We start from the raw sequence: 19,871 nt of genomic DNA on the forward strand, positions 1-19,871 counted from the left end.
ACTTCTGATGCCCAGTGCCAACACACTAACAAAATACTACAACTGTTATCCAAAAGCTCATAGTATGAAGCATAAACCTTAAAAAATGTATAACTTTTTCAACATGAAATCAAACATTTGCTTTGTATATCAAAATATTTATCAGACAGGTGTTTAATTCTTTGCCTGCTCAGGAGCACCCGTCTTTAATGAGCAGCCAAACTGACCATTAAGCTTTGATGACCATTTGTTTAACATGTATGAATTTCTTTTTGCTGTTGAGATGTGAAGCTCCCTTATCAAAGGGTTTCATTGGCACTGTGTCCTTCAAGCCACTTCAGGCTGCTGTTACCATGAGGATGTAGAGATGTCTCATCTTCCTCGCTTCCACAGTCAAACCACGTTTTGTGGGCCTATGAAATTAATAACTCAATCTCATGTAAGGTTTCTAACTATACACAGCCTATACACAAAGTGTTGTGAAATTAACTCATCGCCCTTGTGAATGTGGTTGTGGAGTAAACTGTTCATGCACACGGACGCATATGAACTAAAGCAGGAGACCCTGCAGAGGCAATAAAGGGCAGCTGCTATTAGGGGTGCAGCCGAATAAACCCGATTGTGAAATGGTTGAATCGTGAAAAAGTAATTTGAAAACACAAAGTCAGTTCTGTAAATCTATAAACCCATCTATAAGATTGTAACCCATGTTTTACAAATTAAATCCTTATGTTACGTCTACAAATGACTATTTATGCCTTCAGTTCTCATTTACATACATTTAACACATTTAATAAATATATTCAGAATACATTAAATATTGATGATTGAGCAATATAACTGAGTAGCCTACTGCTGAGTAAACAAATCAAAATGACAAAACAAAAATGGCAACCAGGGAACCTGATCAAATCCAACAAACTTGTAATAAGGTCTTCATCTTCATCATTCTAGGATAAGCCAGCTTAGCTAGCCTCGCTAGCTAAAATTGGTACCAACATCAAAACCTTCGGCAAAAAAGAAAAACATGGCTGCTACCTGTTACCAGAAAGATGTTCAAATCCATCGAATCTGACATCTGTCTGTCCCTGCTGCTGGCAGCCATAACCGGTTCTCCTCTGTCTCTCCTCTCACTCTGAGACAGAAAACCACACCTGTTTTCAAAAGGGAGGATTCTTTGATCTGTTGGACCACTGCCATGTTGATCTGCTCTAGAGCATAGAGGCAAAATATCAATGTGTGGAAATCTATGTTAATAGGCTATTTCTTTTCTGTATGGGGTATGAAAGGGCTTTGGGCTGTCCCATGCATCTGGTTTGGGTGTGGAAAGCTTAGGCCTACGCCATGCCAGCGCTAAGTCAGTGGACAACTTACAGACAGAAACCCTGAATGGCAATGTAAGAAAAAACTGCTGCCAAGTTTATCTCGGGTGATAAGAAATTGAGTTATACTGTTGCATTTATTCACTGTAGTGGTATTAGGCTACATTATTATTACGATTCAGTTCACAAGATTTAAACATGTATTTTAATTTTACTGATACATTTAGGAATTTAGCCTACGTAAATATTTCCATGAGTGCTCCGTTTTAAACATGGTGTGTTTATCATAATGGCAGTTAATGGCAGTTAACATGTTGAGACGCTTGTGCATTTTTTCATACATAACCACTGAACTACAAGGCCCTGTTGTTGCACAGACATTACATTAGTGGGGGAATAAGTTCAGGCAGGTAGTGAACTTTTACAGCCTGGAGGATGTATCCGACGGAAAGTCAATGGAATGAGATAAACAGAGAAGAAAGACAGAGAGAGAGGGAGAAGAAAGAGAAAGAGCAAGAAGGGAAAATAGGGGAGGGAAATAATTACAAAATCTTGCCAATATACTACAAATTATAGGATTTGTAGCCTAATGGAAGGATCTTTTAGATGTAGAAGGATTTTCAGCTTCTTGGTTAAAGGAAAAATAACGCCTAAAAGTAAATACGTATTATATGTTTTATAATTTCTATTCTGTGTAAAAGAAACTGCTTTGGCCATTGTTATTTTCCTTTAGACATGTTTTATTTAATACTGTATCTTTTCCAGTACCTGAATTTTTAAAATCAGAAGGCTCAACCCTCATACAACCACACTTGTAAAAAAATAACTGAGGGAATAGTGCAAGCCAGATTATCTCACCATATAAGTATTGAGAATATTGAATACATTCCCAACCACCACCAATTTAAAACCAATGAAAACTGGGTAATATTGCCCCGTAACCTCTCTGTTTTAAACAAACACAATCTCTCTCTCTCTCAATAGTGACTTTCCATTAACACATAGTTATAATTATAATTCAATTATAATTCTAGGTTACTAAAATCTGCATGAGTTTGTGGACCAGAATAGCTGCAGTAACATCCACAAAACCCTGTTGTGTAACAGAATTTTCAGTATCAGCTTAATGCGACTGGCCCACATGTCTAAGTTTGTAACTGAAGCAATATGATTTCCTATGAAATCTATCCAAATGAAAAGTGAAAATGATAATGTTGAACACACAAATTGTGGCACTTCTTCATTACCAAAAACGTAACAAATCATGACCCCAAATATTCAGGTGCACACTCAGCTGCTCTACCCGTAGTGAATACACACACATGTTCTCAAACAAAAATACACACAGCTGAAATTGGTTAAACTCTACACATACTGTCTTTGGAAAATTACCCTTTCCAGTACCAAGTTGTTTGGTGCATTTTTAACAGAAAAGCACTGAGAATGACAAACTCATAACTTCAATGAGATAAAAAGAGAAAACAGAGACAAAGAGAGAAACAAAGTTGGTTGTTGTTTCTAATCGAGGATTTGAGGAGGCATCCATTCATTCCTTTTTCTTGCCAGCAATCAGCTTATCAGCATGGCGTGCAAAGGTCTCAGCCATCAACAGAGGGAAGACTATAGAGGCGTCTGCGAACACCTGAAGAGAAAGGATGACAAGCAGTGTATTACAACCTTAGGGAACCAGGTTCAAGGGCAAACAGTCACTCAACAAGACCAGGAATACTTGGATCACAGATCTGCCTCGGTCTTACACTGTGATGACATCACCATGAGGCTTTAGCAAGGAGAAAGGAAATGGAGCAGTTCATTACAACCTCAGCCAACCTGCTTTCTTCCTCGTCTTACCTATGTGGCCAGACTACCCACTGATTATTCAACCATACAAAAACAGACTTGTGCACATCCCAAGTCTTAAGCACTAATGGAACAAAGTTTGATATTAGGCTTGGTGTGGTAAAGGCTAATGGGCTTTTTAGACGAGACATGACAGCCGCATGTGGACTCACACTGCCTGGACACCTGGCACTCTGTGCGTGGTAACCATAGAAACAGCCGCAAGATGCTGCTATAACGACAGCTAGCTAGCCTACATTTGTATATGTTTACGTAGCTAGTGACTATCAAACTGTAATATATGTACTTGACACACTCACTCTTGCACTGACACTTTGTCATGCAAAGGCTCTTAAAGTCATGAAGTTTGAGGAATTCACAGAACACAAGAATTTACTTTTCCTTCATTTTTCAAATTCAGTGACAACAGAGCAAACTCTCATTTTACTAGTCAGGCAACATGGCATCCACTGATCAATCAGTTGTGTGGTGAAACTCTGCGTCACGGTGTCAAACATTTCAAGACAATTTAACTCTGGCCGAGCAGATGGGCGTGTGTGTGAGACAAGCATGAAGACGATCAAGGTCACATGCCGCTCCGCCTGCCAGACTGCCCGCTCCTCCGCTCCTCCCTGCTCGCCTCTTACCAGCTGGCTGTCGCTTCTTGTCTAAAAAGCCTTAAATACTGGTATAATAGATACCTTCACAGGTTTAGCATCTGTTCTGATCTTGCCCCAGGACACGGCCTCATCGGGTCTGGCCCCGGAGTCAGAGCCATCAAACTCCTGGCCTGTGTTCACGTACACACAGTAGTCGGCTCCATTCCTCTGCAAGGAGACAGAAATAGTGTGTCAGAGCAGGAAAGTAAACAAGGGAGACAGACTGATTTTGAGTGTGTGTGTGAGAGAGAGAGAGAGAGAGAGAGAGAGAGAGAGAGAGAGACAATAAAAGGATGTGCTTATTACATATGAATGATAATGCAACAATGGTGAAATCAATGGTGAGAGAGAGCACAACAAATTCAAAAATGCTAGCTAGTTACCAAGAAATTGGAATTGGCGATGTGGTGTTTGACTATGCCACCGCCCAGGATGATCATCCCCGTCCGGTTGGAAGCCACTGTAATGTCGTTCAGCCTAGTGATATCTGGAATGAAACGCATTTGCCGTATGAGCGACTAGTAACACAAAGACAACTGCTAGTTTGCTGCCATGAAGGTTTCCTTTACCCTCCACTATGTCCGACACCAAGCCAGGGTTCTTAGCTGAGAAGACGTAGAAGACGTCTCCCAGAGCGCCGTCTGTCAGGGCAGGGCTGAACACTGGGATGTTATTCTGAAACATACACCAGGTCAAAGGTCAACAACAGATCACTGACGGATCTGCACGCAAAAACACGCTGCGGGTACCTACTGGTTGGTGAATTAGAAAAGTTAAGAAGCAGTAAGGAGTGAGTCAAAGAAGTGGAAATGATTTATGGTTATCACACTGAAGCAACAGAATCACTCTGCTTTTAAGAATTGATTGAATTGTCCTAATCTTTTGTACGATTGAAGTCAATTTCTTTCTCAGGTGATCCTGCCAGCTCTTCCCATCGACTGTTCCCCTGTAAGAAGCCTAATGTACACCAGAACTCACCTTGTAGGCCCAGTAGTAGACAGACTCGGGGTTGTTGATCTCCTTGCCCAGCCGGTGGATCATCTTAGATGGGGTCCAACGGACGCCCTGAGTGAAGGAGAGGTCAAAGAAAAATAAAAACATCTTCTAAGCTGTAACACGAGAGCCAGGATCAGGACATCTCTACTGCCATGTGTTTGGAATTTGTAGTAGTTTTGAGTATTTGCTTTATTTTGAATATATGTTCTTTTCTTTGTTATGATTTGTGTTAACACTAGTGGCACTAGAGAACACTTTAGGGCTATAGATAGACAGCAGTGTTATAGTCAAGTCACCAAGATCATGTCTGAGTTGAGTCTCGAGTCCTCAGTACTTGAGTCCGAGTAGTTTGAGTTCAAGTAATCCATGCTAGAACAGTCTTTTCCTTGATTTTCCTTTTACATATTTTACATTTGGCACTACTTTTCGAGTCAATTAATGTAAAATCCATGTAAGCAAAGCTCACGAGGTCACAGCCATCTTCATCTATGACTTGACTAGCGATGTTCTCACTCCCAGGCAATGCACACTCACCGATATGTTACATCATCCTATCAGTGGTTGTGTTGTAAGATAAATATTATAAGATAAATATTCATAGCCTATGTCGATACGTAGGCCTATATTGTTAACCAACGAGATGATCAGGTACAAATTGAATGTAACGCTGAAAAGATGTGTAGCCGATGTCTAAGATGACCATGTCCCAAGTTCAAGTCGTCGGTGCGCATCAAGAGTCATCAATATTCAAGTCTGAGTCGAGTCATGAGTCATCAAAATTTGGACAGACTCAAGTCAGACTTGAGTCTGAGTCCAGGATTCGAGTACTACAACACTGGGAGACAGATGTTCGAGGCAGAGTCCACATCAACCCACCTGAGTGTTCTGCTCCACCAGCATCTGCTTATAGATGGGCAGCAGCCATTCCTCAAACAGACAGTAGTTATCATTGGGCATCAGAAGGTTCCCTATCCTGCACCCAGGGTGACACACAAGGATGCTGTTAGAAAGCTAGCAAATTCAACTAGCGTCAACATTTTATTTTAAGTCATAAAAAGAGGAGAAATAGCAATGAAAGTATGATTACAGATCATTATAACCTACCATCCTTGAAGACATTTAAAATATGTTTTTCTTAATTTACAGGCTGTTGGAATGCCTCAATTAGTTCAATTATTTGAAACCATTCTCGATTATATTTTCAACCAAATCTGCAGGGATTAGTGTGCTGATCAGTGTTAATATGGAGGCCAACACGTTTCCTGACCTGTTGAGGCCCTTTTGAAACAGGTCCTTGCCCGGCAGGGCAAAGTCTCCCATGTAGGTGGGGGCCAGACACTTGATCAGATCCTCCTCTATGCCTCCAGCTGTGGTCACTAAGACATCCACCTACACAGAGCGAGAAAATAGATTGTGATAGATCGCATTAGAGACTGTTGTGTGGAGTAAGACTATATTTAAGACTCCATTCCTCTGAGCCAAATGTATCTAATATCTGATGTTATTGCAGTAGGAAAATATATCCTTTAAGACCTTAATCTGCAGCATGTTTGTCAAATTTAATGCAAATTCGTCACAGCAATTCAGAGTGGCTACATATAGATGAATTTCATCATGCTGAAACTTGTTGTAATTGCCATATCCTCCCTTTTCACCCGTCCCATCTAACAATGGACCCTTGATGGCCCTAAATTATAAACCAGACCAAGACGACCCATCAGACCATGTTACTTTTTATTCATCGCTCAGGAGTCCAGATTTGTGCTTGCTCACACCAGGTTACGTGTTTCTGTGTATACTATGTATCATTCCTGTTATTTTGTCCACCCCCGAGGATTGCAGGTTGTACCATTCTGTGCTCTGCTAGGTAGCGGATGCTCTCCCTGACTCCACAGCTGATGAGGTTAGAGGTGTAACCGAGGAAGATGGTGCAGCCTATTTGGCAGGGGCAGTTTGAGGAGTCTTCCTCAACACTTCCATTCACTGCCTCCACCGGCTCCAGACGCTTCTCTATCTGTGGATGTGAAGTGGATGGAAAAGACAGATGCATGCATCTACTGGATTTATCCAACCAAACTATTATGAAGAATTCATGTGTAACTCATGAAGAATGAGTTACTAACAGTCAGGTGTTACGCATTAATAAGCATTCACAGAACGTTCTGACTGTCTGTATATGCACTGTTCTGCATCTGCAGAACATGTTCTGTCCCCCCTGTTCTCCCTGTTCACCACCCGTCTCACCATGCTGTTGATCTGCTGGATAGCCAAACCCACATTAGTGGCCTGGAAGCCCATGTTGACGTAAGACTGTAGCAGGGCTCGGTGGTCCACCCCATTGTTGAAGTCATAGCCCCGGACCTTGGGCACATCATCTGGGATGGTGACGCTCTTCTTATAGAGCTCCGTTTTAAGTGGGTGGTTATGGTTTGACATCTCGTCTGAAAAATCTAGGAAAACAAAGGTAGTCGTTCATGTTCACAGGGTGGTGTCTCAAATGATTTGTTGTATGGCAGTGTAATCATTCAGTTGTGGATAAATCACAGCTCCTTCTTCATGTTCGGGCAGGTTTTGAAATGTTCAACTCAGCATTTATTTTGGCATATGTTTCGTGCTACTTGAGTCAATTGAAGCTGAGATCATTTAAAGGATAAGTTTGGAGATTTTGGGCCTGTATATAATTTGTCTCTGACATGCCTGTAAGACACCTGTAACATTGTAACAACTCCAATTTATGTCAAGTCTCAAGTCCTTTCTCTCATGGTTCAGCAGCATGGACTACACACCAGATGGGGGAAATGCTAACTTTGCAGCCTTCGAAATTACATCAGACTTTGCCTCTGTATAATAACGTTACTAGAAAAATGGTGCAAAGTGCAGCACAGCTAGCGTTAAAAGTGAAACACAGTAATTGGCTGGGGATCAGCGTGGGTTTCACTTTAGCGTTTGTGTGCTATAGATTACGATCATCAAGGCTAATAATTTTGCTAAGGCACATCAAAACAGACCACATTGACCAGTTATTGATGTGTGTTAGCAAGGCTTTTGCCAAAAGACCAAGTGATCATCATCAATACAGCTAAATACAGTTATCTCTCACCTATGCGCTGCGCTAGGTAAGTACTCTGCTTTGCACATGTATTTACAGAGGAGAATACAGAAGACAACATAAACTACACCAAATCTAAGTCCTCGATTCATCATTTCTCAGTGAGTCAGTTGGCTCAACTTAGCCACCGTTAGCATAAGAGATGGACAGCTTATTAGCAGCATCCTGCCACTACAACGGCACAGCATAGCAACAAACATAAGGTTAGCCCTGTTAGCTCTGTACTGTACATAATGGAAACACACAATGAACCAATGGGCTTTGCCTTCATCAAGCTCAGCCCTGCACAGCCTGCTTCTGAGTGAAGGAAATGAGGTATTACATCTAGCTTTTAGGGCTAGACTAGTTTCTCCGATAGCAATAGTCCAGATAACAAACATTTAATAACAGAAATTGCACTTGCCTGTTTTGGAGAGAAATTGCCAAATCAACAACAGTTTTAATTCTTTTGGTCTGTCACAAGTTGCTCCAGGGCCGGTTTTAGCCTGCTATATTAGGGTGGGCTGGTAGAAATAATTTGGGCGGCAACTTGGGCGGTAGGTAGCCCAGAGGATAGAGAAGCAGACTAATAGTCAGAAGGTTGCCGGTTCGAATCCCTGGCCAGATGGCACAAAAATCTGGCAAAATGACAGCTGGCAACCGGAGGGTTGTCAGAGTCAAGATCAGATGCAAGCTCCTGCCATCGTGCCCTCAGGCCTCTCCAGCTTATGGCTGTGTGTTTGTGTATGGGCTGTTTGGATGGGTTAAATGCAGAAGATTGATTTCCCCATGGGGATTAATAAAGTAGTATTCTATTCTATTTTATTCTATTCTAATTTATAAAGAACAATTTGAAGCAGGGAAATTGGGAGGTAGTGAAGCAGCATTTCTAAGTTTGCTGCTACCCTATGATTTGAGTCAGTGGAGGGCAGATTGATTTACCCTAAAATAAAAAAAATTCCTTCATCCAGATTTTAACATAATCAACTCCATAACATTTCTTTTTATTGGATGAGTTTAGTTCTCAAATAAAAATAAAACCTAATCCAGTGAGACTTCTCACCATAGCCAATATTTACAAAAATAGAAGGTAGTCTTATTCAAACTCAAACTGAAAAGTGACAAAGAAAATAACTTTGAAAGCAGATTGACTTACCCTAAAATAAAAAAAAAGAGAGAGAGAGAGAGAGAGAGAGCAGCGATGGTTGAGCGAGCTAGAGAGTGAATGAAGAGAGGGAGCGGTGGTAGCGAGAAAGCCAGTGAATCAGAGAAATAAAACGTTATTTTCTGATTGTTACGTTCTAAAGCACAAATAAACACGCCTACACCCCCGCACACCTCCGCACAACCCTGCGGGAAGTACCGCAACGCCTGATTTGGTGTGAATACGGCCACACTGTGCAGCGGACGGGTCTGCTTCAGAGCTCCGTGTGTTTGTGTCTGAACACAACGAGAAGGGGGGATGGGCAGTGGGCGACTTTTGAGGCGGGCTGTAGGCTGCCCACCCAATCAGAAGTTAGAAACGGTACTGGTATTTTCTGTGCTATTTTTCCATTGGCTGAACAAAAACTTTTTTTTTTCTTAACTTTTGATTGGGTGGGCAAGATGCATTTGCATCCCTGCCCATAGCTACCACCGGCCTTGAGTTGCTCCCTCTTTCAATATCAATACCGATGTTTATTCTTGTTTCTGACCTTGCTCTAGCAAAGGCAATTTGAGAGGCATATTATAGTTTTTCATTCTTACAACTAGCTGCTCTTCCGCCATATTTTACACTAAGCACCTGTCATTGGGGGAGGCGGAGCTGGTTGAGCCTGGACGGTTCTAAGGGGTGGGAGGGGCTTCAGCTATAGGGGAGGAGTTTTTATGGCCTGTAAAAAATAAATAAATAGTTGAATACAAGGGACAACAAACCAAATGGGAAATGAATGGATTACAAGTTCATCCCTCCACCATGACCAACTAAGAAGACTGTAAACTAGATTAAAGTGAAAATCTTGCATAAACTGCCTTTAAATATGAGTCTTTGCGCCAGTGACAGTCACATTGGATGCCTTTTCCCACACCATTTGGCTTGTTCATGGCAGCAGGCAGTGCTAAGCAAAACATTTGCTGTCATTTTCATTTCTCATCCTAATAAATAACAATGCACTGCTGAAAACAATCCTCATAAGGCATGCTAATATTAGTGTAATACATCAATGTTTTAATACTCTACTGTTCGTACTCTTCTTTTATGCAATGATATGCGTCTACAAGTTAGGCACATCAAATAATTTTTTAAGCACGGGGGGGGGGACTTATGTTTTTTATTTTGGCTTTAAGGGAGGGACATACAACTTTAAATGGTTGTATTTTGTATTTATTTTAAATACGTTTTTTTCTTTTCAAAATACGTGTTTTACCGCTGTATGGTGACGGGACTCACTAAACTTGGTATCTCCCACCCCTACCTTAACCTCATTGGACCTCATGCCCGAGTAAGGAGATAGCTCCCGGTGGACAGCCACAATACCCACACGGGTTTGCGTCGTGTCCGGGCTCATATTCTTCACAGTCCCTACAGGAAAGACACCTGGGGCCTCATGTAATGGTGCGCACGTACAAAAAGGTTGCGTACGCTGGTTTTCACGCACACGCGGGATGTATAAAAATGAACGTGACGTGAGAATGTGCGGGCCGTCCCGCAAACTCTTGTCTGGCTACAAAGTACTGAAACTCGCCAAATGTTTCAAAATAACGTTTCCACTCCAGTCACTGTGCTATGTCTATGAAAAACCATAATTATGTCCGCTGATACACCATAATAGTTTGATCATTTATGTGGATAACGTTTAAGATTAGAAAGGCCAAAACCCATCTGGCATTGTTATTTTCAATTTTTAGTTCCTCCAACACTGGAGGAAAATGGTATTTTTTCCTCCCTCCATGAGTTTTCCTAAATATGAGGGTTTTAAATGAATGAAAAAAAACACTTAGGAAATAGATACAGGCACTCTCCGCTATGTCGCCGCGTTGGTTTGTGTGAATGCGCGTCTCTCCTATCTTTATTCAAGAGCGTGGTCTTTCAGTTTGAGAGCATGATTTATTGATTTCACGTTCAGATTTTGTAATGCTTTCCCTCAAACCCTGCCCTCGCACTCAAATATCTCCTGCTTGCGCTTAGATTTGCTCTGCTTCTGCTCAAACTATGCTTGCACTCAGATATAATGTTGCTTGCACACAGATTTCCTGCGCTCCAGCTTCAGCCCTTCTCCTCGCACTCAGGCTGCTTCTGTGCGCTCGTGAAACGTCTGCTCTCGGATTTCTGCTCTGCTCTCGGATTTTTTGTGCAACAACCCTGTCAAAATTCCCCAACCAATAGAATGCCAGGTGTAGTGTTGACCAATGAAATGATCCCTGTCTCGTTGCGGGCGCGTTCGCTTTACTTCTTAGAGCGTCCTGTACGGGCGGTTACTGTTTAACCGGGTTCATCCACTCCCGCCCTCCGGGGCTTTATTAAATACGACTTTTGGAATAAAAGGACAGTTAATGTATATACCAGCGCCTGTACTTTTTCTTTTACTATAATAGCTACATAAAATAGTAGCCGTATAGTACACCGGCCTCCCGTCGGTGTGCTAGAGGGGAAAACGACGTCACCTTCATGACTCAGGAGCGGGAGTCTCGCGGATCACTGGCCAACATGGACCGCCAAAGTCAAGGACCTCAAGTAAGTTTTTTATTTTAATGGTGCTATTACTTCCTTCAAATTGAATTGGTTAAGTCATATTTGCGGCATAAGAATACATCCATGATAATATGCTTGGCTTTCAAGTGTGGTACGTTATGGGAACGGTATATACATTAACTGTCCTTTTATTCCAAAAGTCGTATTTAATAAAGCCCCAGAGGGCGGGAGTGGATGAACCCGGTTAAACAGTAACCGCCCGTACGGGATGCTCTAAGAAGTAAAGCGAACGCACCCGCAACGAGACAGGGATCATTTCATTGGTCAACACTACACCTGGCATTCTATTGGTTGGGGAATTTTGACAGGGTTGTTGCACAAAAAATCCGAGAGCAGAGCAGAAATCCGAGAGCAGACGTTTCACGAGCGCACAGAAGCAGCCTGAGTGCGAGGAGAAGGGCTGAAGCTGGAGCGCAGGAAATCTGTGCAAGCAACATTATATCTGAGTGCAAGCATACAGTTTGAGCAGAAGCAGAGCAAATCTAAGCGCAAGCAGGAGATATTTGAGTGCGAGGGCAGGGTTTGAGGGAAAGCATTACAAAATCTGAACGTGAAATCAATAAGTCATGCTCTCAAACTGAAAGACCACGCTCTTGAATAAAGATAGGAAAAGAGCTCCATACATACTCTCTCTCCTCCGGCTAGCTTCAAGTAGGTCTGACTTATTGAGCGCAATGAAAACCTAGTCAAACTAATTTCCCACAGATGACATCAGGCCTTACTCACAGTGCCAAAACCAAGATCGCCAGTAAACTGGACAGTTGTCTTTGTTTATGTGACATGGAGATGTTAACGTACGTCGGGGACTGTACAGTTGCCGAGGCGCACAGAGATCCATGGCGCACAGGAGGCGAGGCGCACAGATCCATCTCTCCTGGGAAGAAAACGCAGTGTCGGGTGGGCAGATGCACTCGGAATAAGTCCTGGAACAACTGTGTGATGTCCAAACGATTTGTGTGTAGTACCTGCTCACACAAACCACCGAAGTTGTGCGCTGACTGCGAGACTGAACGGTAAGAAAGGAAAGGCCACCCGTGCGTAAAACTAAAAAAAAAAATTAGTGTAGAAAAAAATGCCATAAATTGCCATATTTGGGCAGCACTGCGAACACTGGACATGTCACATTATATGGTTTTGTTTTTAATCTTTGAATCAGTTCAATTGTGTAATTTTACCTTTACTTACAAAAACACTAATATATGGTTATTTATGGTGGAGGGAGGGTCATGCATTTTCCCCCAGTCACTCAGGGAGGCTCAAGGAAGACCCCCCTCCCCCCTCCCCTCTTATAAATAACGAACAGTCCCATAGTGCATCTGCTATTTATTTTAATGCTGTTGGGAAATGAGTAGGAATAGAAAGGGCGAGCTTATTATATACAACGAATGAAATGGCTACATTATTAAGATTTATATCAGTATAAAAAGGTGGCTAAACTCTATATAAGGTGTGTGTGTGTGTGTGTGTGTGTGTGTGTGTGTGTGGGTAGGTAGGTAGGTAGGCAGGTAGTAGTGAGGGGGCACTGCCCCACCTAAGCAATGGCCCAGTCGCCTGTTGAAGACTGATAACACTCTTTTCCTTGGTTCTTTGCCATTCTAGTATGACAGAATGCTTTCGAAATAATGGGAAAAAATGCTGACTAATTCGTTTTAAAATTACTATTTAGGACGGGTTTTCATTGGTCAATACGTTTGACTTAAAAAAACAAAAAACAAACAAACAAGAGATGCACATTATTGCACTTCGGTTCAGAATACTGATGAAATGTAGAATAAAATTAGCTCTTAAAGGTTTTGTACGTGCCCGTTCACTTTGTAGCAAGGCTAATTAATGTCAAGCTTGTTTCTGGTCCAGCAGTCAAAAGTTTCTCCGCAGCTTGACTGTTATCTATCAAATCTATTCTCGCAGGTATTACATGGACAAATTATTGTGCAGGGTTATGAATGAGTCCAAATGCAAAGTTAAAGTATTCCAAAAGTGAAAAATATTTTTTCTACACGTTGCAGCCTACTGAATAATGTGGCCTCTTTCAGGTGGGACACTAACAGAGAAGATTAAACACATTCCTCTCGCGTAATTGGCGTCATTGACAAAAACAGCCCCAATATGCAGGCCTAGCCTATAGACTTCGCTTCAGTTCGCAGTTGTAATATATCATGTAATATAACATTACCTGTTCAGATCGTCCCCTGCTTGGAGAAGGATGTTACTCAGCTCGTGCAACTTGGACCACAGAACTTGCGGTACATATCTACTACTTTTAATCCCTCCTATGGCCAGAGGTGCCATGAATATTCATATTATAGGATCCTACTGCTTATTGCAACTTCGTTATCCTAGAGGTTGTGCTGTGCAGAAATCCTGTTTTGGTTGAGCTGACAGGTGGGCTGTCCACAGCTGCAGCCCGGGGCTCAGCCTGTGGCTAAAATCTTGCTGCTGTGGAAAAGCTTGTCAGAGCACACTGTCATTTGAGTAGCCTACAGTATATGCTTTTGTCACGATCCAAACTATGTGTATCTCTGCATGCATGCCTGCATGCAAAAATGTTAATTTTCAATGACCAAACACATTAGGATGAATAAGGGGCTGGCGCCTCATTAATTAGTTATTGTTGTTATAATGTTGATTTAGCCTGGTTGGATGTGGGTAAAACTACAGGTTAGTTGTCCATCAGGCACATTTAGATGTAAGCCTAATGTATGGTTATAGTGCTTACGTTAGATTGGATGTTGTGCAGTAAAAGAGGTTCAAATTAACATTACAATTAAAGTAGCCTAGCAGGCAACTGCAGCACACCAAGGGCAAGTTTGTGTGTATCTGATTAAGCCATTATCAATTAATTTGAACTATTCAGTGTATTATTTCACAGTAGTTATCTTGTTAGTGCTCTTCTTTGTTTGTTTTATCATATCAAGTCATCTCAGCTATAGGCAATTGACATCTGTGTGACATTTTACTTGAAATATTTGGGAGCAGCAGAGCCTATGGCTGCAGCCGGATACAAAGTGTTTAGTGATGGAGCCCTCCCCCTTGGTTAGACAAGTATGTTCTCTGTGCTTATGGCTTCTAGTAAAGTGAACCTGTTCTCAAACTGGTTTTGAGTGAAAATGTAAATAGTCGATGTACACAACGGTCGGTCGGCCTATATGCAACTGTTTTATAATTTTGCAAAGCCAAAATATTTGCAAAAGCCAAAATATTTGTGCAACATATCAAGTTGTTTTGGGTGATGTTATTAAAGATGAATTCCAGGAAATGTCATAGAAACTCTTGTGAAATTGATATGATAGCAATTCACTTGACTGACATGATAACCAGCTACTATTAACTTCTGAGTAAACCAGATGCTATATGCCATGACAGCAGTTGTTACTCTGCATCTTTGACAGGTTCAAACAAGTAAAAAAAAAACAAGTAACCTGTCCCAAACTGGGCAGTCATGCCATCAACCCAAAAGGTTTTAAAAGAAATGCTACTGCTAAAAAATTGCTAGTTTGGCCTTCTCTCTGACAACGCTAATGATTCTTAGATTAGAATATTCATTTAGGTGATACTAAGGAAAACCTTGGAAAACCTGTAAACACATTCCCAACAAACATTGCTAATTCATCACAATGACAGTAACTAAACTTGCAGAGTGCAAAGTATTACAACATCTCCAGCTGCAGATAAATTAACCGAATCAGCAGCATTTCCATGAACAAAAATGGAATAACAGCAAGAAGATATGCCTTTTCATGAAGACAAAAAAAATACTTCTCCTATTTCACTATTCCTGGGACGTTTCAGAAATAATCAACATTTTGATTGATTTCATGCAACTCTGCGTCAAAGAGCAGACATTGAAAGTAGCTCAAATTGATACATGCATCAAAGATATTGCTAAAATCTTGATGTACTGAGAAGTGGCTGTGGAGGTGAAGGTACTGGTGTGTGTGCATGTGTGTGTGTGTGTGTGTGTGTGTGTGTGTGTCTGCGAGTCAGTGAGAACTGAGAATGGTGTTTTGGAGCAAATTACACTCTTGGGTAACACAGACTTTACAGAAGGGGGATGTCAGCTTTCAAAAATGTATTTCCACTGCTCACTACAATCCCACGCTGTAATTTGGTGGAAGAAGCCAGCAAACCAGTCAGAACAGTTTACATAGGTGCTGCCATGGATCACATGCATGCAAATGGTCTGTTGTCCAAAGCGTGTTGCCCATAAGAAAGACGACATTAAACTGCTAGAATTCATAATGGAGTTGAACCTGACATTCTCTCCCATAAAGAGGAAGAAAGAGAGAATGCACTGGGCTAAGACCAACTCCACATGTTTACAACACAAGATCAAAAGCATCATTCAGTTAAACAAATTAAAGCCAGCTGCCAAAAGTCATCTCTTCTTTTACCTTCAGTGTTTCTCGGGATAAACTGAGCAGCATAAAGCATGAGGAAGCTGACCATGTTTAGTTGTCACATCATGCGGTGTACCTCGCAGGGAAACTCTGCAGAGGCAACATTCCTTCTTAAATTGTCTTTCTCATTTGCTCATTCTGCTGTGTTGTTCTTGCTAGGACCTGCACAGTGGCATCTTAAACGCAACATAAACTGCACCGCATATAGTTTTCACAACACGAATCTTGTCGTCTGTAAAAGGCGTCATTAACGGTGTATAAAAATCAAATCAAAACCCTTATAACTGATATTTTCATGGGAATACCAATACATTTTAATTTTAATTGCAACACATTATACACAGGTATGGTCATATTGCTGGAGGACATGACTTGATGAATGTCCTCATATACTGTAGGTTTGCCGTTTGTCCTCATGGTACCTTGCTCTTGCATGTCACCAGTTTGCTCAAAAGATATGTGAAGATGGAAATAAAATGTACTCATTCACAGCCACTAATAGGCTATTGGACATTGAACAGACCTTTCTTTATTATCTGTAAAACTTTATTTCTCAGATTTTTCTGTAAAACTGTAGTTAATTAGCCATACAATGTGCGCATTATGTTCTTAAGATTCCCAAACAACCTCGCTAGACATGATTAACAACTGATTCTCACTGATAACTCACTGAAATGTGACATGAAAAAGACTGCAGACATGCTCCCACCACTCACCCATATTGCCAAACATACAGTATATTACAGTGCCTCCCATTTTTAAGCGAGCCACTACTTACAGTGGTGCGCTTCTATGTGTTGGGTTTGGTGTATGTTGTTATTTTCTGGGGGAAAAGTTGAGCATATCATGTTTGGCTGTCAATCAACCAATCCGAATGGGATTCGCCAGCATTGTGATGATTGGCTGTCAATCGACCGATCCCGATTAGGACTGAACGTGTTGCAGGCAAATGGCTTGTCGTTGTTGGCTGTTGGCAGGGGAGGGAATTAGTCACATTAAAGTTTCTGGTAGACTGTAGTTCGGTGCAGTTTTTAAGCAAGCCACTTATAATCACTGGCACTCGACCAATCAGAGCCCATATTCCCACTGCACATCTCTGGCAGTGGGAAAAAAAACAGAGAAATGACTGAGAAAAAAGAAATGACTGAGCCGAGTTTCAAAACGTCCTGGTCTTTGGCGGTCCCGGTTTGAACACAGTTTATTTTTTAAGTTCAGCAATGTTTCTTGCTTAAAATCATTGAAGTTATTAACGTCCATACAGTTAATTTAACTTCAGCAGCTGAGGCTAAAGTTAAAGTTAGCTTAAGTTGGCGAATTGTTGCTTCAACTCTAGCTGGAGCCGCAGGGAGAGAAGTCAAATACTGGGCCAAAAACAGCTCAGTATCTCCGTCTACTCGCTGTCACGCTCTCTCTCTCAGTAACAATTCAATTAAGACATATTCAACTCTTCCATTAAATTGATTCCAATAGATAAGTAGGTGAGTCCAGAACCTGCAGGCTCTTTTCTCAGTAACCTGCAGCTCTGCTCTACATGCAGGTTAGAGGAGCTTCTGCTGCAGAAAGATTCAAGATGTCGCTGTCATGTTGGGGCTTTATTAAAGTTACTTTTTAATAAGTAACTTTAATGAGACTTCACTGCCATAAAGAAAATTTGATATCATAGTAGTTATAAATGTATATATATTTTTATACTTTTATTTCTTTTCAGCATCACCTCTTATCTGTTTGGGGCGTTGTGTGTGTGCATCTGCAGCAGCCAAATTGGTATGTATGGGTATTTTTTACAGTCTGGTTTACACACACACACACACACACACACACACACACACACACACACACACACACAATCTGCAGCTGTAGCTGTGCTGGGTCCCCGCAGTGGATTCCTCCTTTTTAGGGTCATGCTGGTGGAAATCAGGAGAGACTAGGATGAATGCTCGAATGAAAAGTTTATTCATGACATGAAACAAGATGTAAACTTTGGCGTAAGCTCCATGGAGGAACTCCTCCCATTCGTGAAGTTAGGAGTACGTCCGGGATAGAGAGCCTAAGTCCCTCCCCTTCCGGTGGACCACCATGGGACCTTATTTCGGAAAAAATATGTACGGTAGTCAACGGCGAGAGACAAATAATTGTTTGATCCCGTTTGAATTGTGCCATGAATTACACATATGATGTTTTGTCAATTTAAATGATAATTTTGCAAGTCAAGAAAGTCGCAGTTTGTCGTAAAATTGTTGAACTATAAGACTGTAAAAATACGTAATTAGAAAGACTACACACCCAAAAGTCGCGCAAGTGACGTAACTTCCTCTCTCCACAAGCTACCCAGAGCCGCTGAAGCTAAGTCCCTCTCAGATAGCAGTAGTATTATACACAACCTGGAAGGTAGACAGTAAGAATGGATTTAAACTGGTTTAGGATAGTTTTAGTACAGTGGGGGCTAACGTTAACGCGATGCCTGTGTGTTTCCTATGTTTCGTTCCATGTTGGTGTTGGTGACGTATATTGTGCGAGATGAGAGATGTAGTTCACTGAGCGGTTTCACACAAAACTAAACGTTACTGTACTGTTTTACAACAAACTGCGACTTTCTTGACTTGCAAAATTATCTTTTAAATTGACAAAACATCATATGTGTAAGTCATGGCACAATTCAAATGGGATCAAACAATTATTTGTCTCTCGCCGTTGACTACCGTACATATTTTTTCCGAAATAAGGTCCCATGGGGGACAGCGGAAGGGGAGGGACTTAGGCTCTCTATAGACGTAGGAATTAGGATGTCCCCCTGCGGAGTTCCTCTGCAGCCTGGACATTGGTGGTGATGGGCTGGTGGAGGGACGAAGGTAAGCACAGAGACTGGAATGACAGCAGCATACGGCATAGATCTGAGAGAAGGGCAATAGCATAGAAGGTGACGTGTTTATACTCCCGTCACTTAGACGATTGGCTCTTTGAAAAAGAGAGGGAAGTGACGGCTAACTCTGATTGGTTCTCTGGAAAAGAGGGAAAGTGTTCACCAACTCTGATTGGATAAAGAGAAAGCATGAGTAAATAAGTAGTCTTCCTGATTGAAATTACGTAATACTTCACTAGTTTCATTGTTGTGGCTAAAAAATGTTAATCATCTAATGATGGAAATTCCAGATCTTTGGTTCCATCTGTCCAACAAATGTCATGGAAATCTGAGATATCATATCCTGCTGACAGACGGACAGACAGACCAACAGGCAAAAACATAATCTCCTTGGTGAAGGTAATAAAACAGCTGTGGCGTTGTACAAATATGTATATATGCAAATATGTATGCTGTGTCAATTTAAACACATTAAAAAGACTATGTTGGTGGGAAATATGGGGAAGGAGTATGGATTACTGACATGTTTGGTTAGGTGTTTCAGCAGTTACAGTTGTTATATAGTTGCTTATTCAAATATGGAATACTACTTTAGAAATATGCACTACATATACAAGTATGTATAAACAAAATGTAATAAAATGTAAAAATATCAGTATGTATACAGTATGACATAGTTGGAACCATTATCCCTCCATGCCCTCGCCCCCCGGTCTCTTGAAAGGCGCTATATAAATCTAAGTTATTATTATTATTATTATTGTGAAAATAGCAGAATATAACAAGGAAGAAAACTGCAGAAGCAAGAATGTGAATTTACAGCAATATAAGTAATGAGCAATGTACATCATATTCACATTAAGTCGACAATGGCTATATAAGTGTTGTGGCATGTAGAATAGGATATATGCATTACTAGTTGTCCATTTTTATAAAAAATGCACAGAAAAATGGCCATCAGAAGTTGCCATCAGAATATGCTGTGAAAAGGACGTAACTTC

General features: G+C 41.2%; 1 protein-coding gene across 1 annotated transcript; it reads right to left on the minus strand.

Moving 5' to 3' along the window:
- Positions 1 to 2,847: 2,847 nt before the first annotated feature.
- On the minus strand, positions 2,848 to 13,835 carry LOC139921934 (deoxyhypusine synthase-like). The gene is made up of 10 exons (XM_071912342.2): positions 13,787 to 13,835; positions 7,040 to 7,245; positions 6,645 to 6,809; positions 6,063 to 6,184; positions 5,672 to 5,768; positions 4,778 to 4,864; positions 4,369 to 4,474; positions 4,183 to 4,286; positions 3,842 to 3,967; positions 2,848 to 2,943 (listed from the first exon to the last, which is right to left on the minus strand). The coding sequence occupies exons 2-10, from the start codon at positions 7,229 to 7,231 to the stop codon at positions 2,848 to 2,850; spliced, it is 1,095 nt and encodes a 364-aa protein (XP_071768443.1). The 5' UTR covers positions 7,232 to 7,245; positions 13,787 to 13,835.
- Between the last annotated feature and the right edge of the window lie 6,036 nt (positions 13,836 to 19,871).

Source organism: Centroberyx gerrardi, chromosome 7 (genome assembly GCF_048128805.1).
Source record: "Centroberyx gerrardi isolate f3 chromosome 7, fCenGer3.hap1.cur.20231027, whole genome shotgun sequence".
In the NCBI taxonomy this organism is placed as follows: domain Eukaryota; kingdom Metazoa; phylum Chordata; class Actinopteri; order Beryciformes; family Berycidae; genus Centroberyx; species Centroberyx gerrardi.

Excerpts from the sequence above, each read along its gene's own strand:
- LOC139921934 (XM_071912342.2), bottom strand. The coding sequence starts at position 7,231 with ATGTCAAACCATAACCACCCACTTAAAACGGAGCTCTATAAGAAGAGC. Across the intron at positions 4,287-4,368 it reads GGTGTCGGACATAGTGGAGG|ATATCACTAGGCTGAACGAC; the intron begins GTAAAGGAAACC and ends GTTTCATTCCAG. Across the intron at positions 2,944-3,841 it reads CAGATGCTAAACCTGTGAAG|GTGTTCGCAGACGCCTCTAT; the intron begins GTATCTATTATA and ends CTTTCTCTTCAG.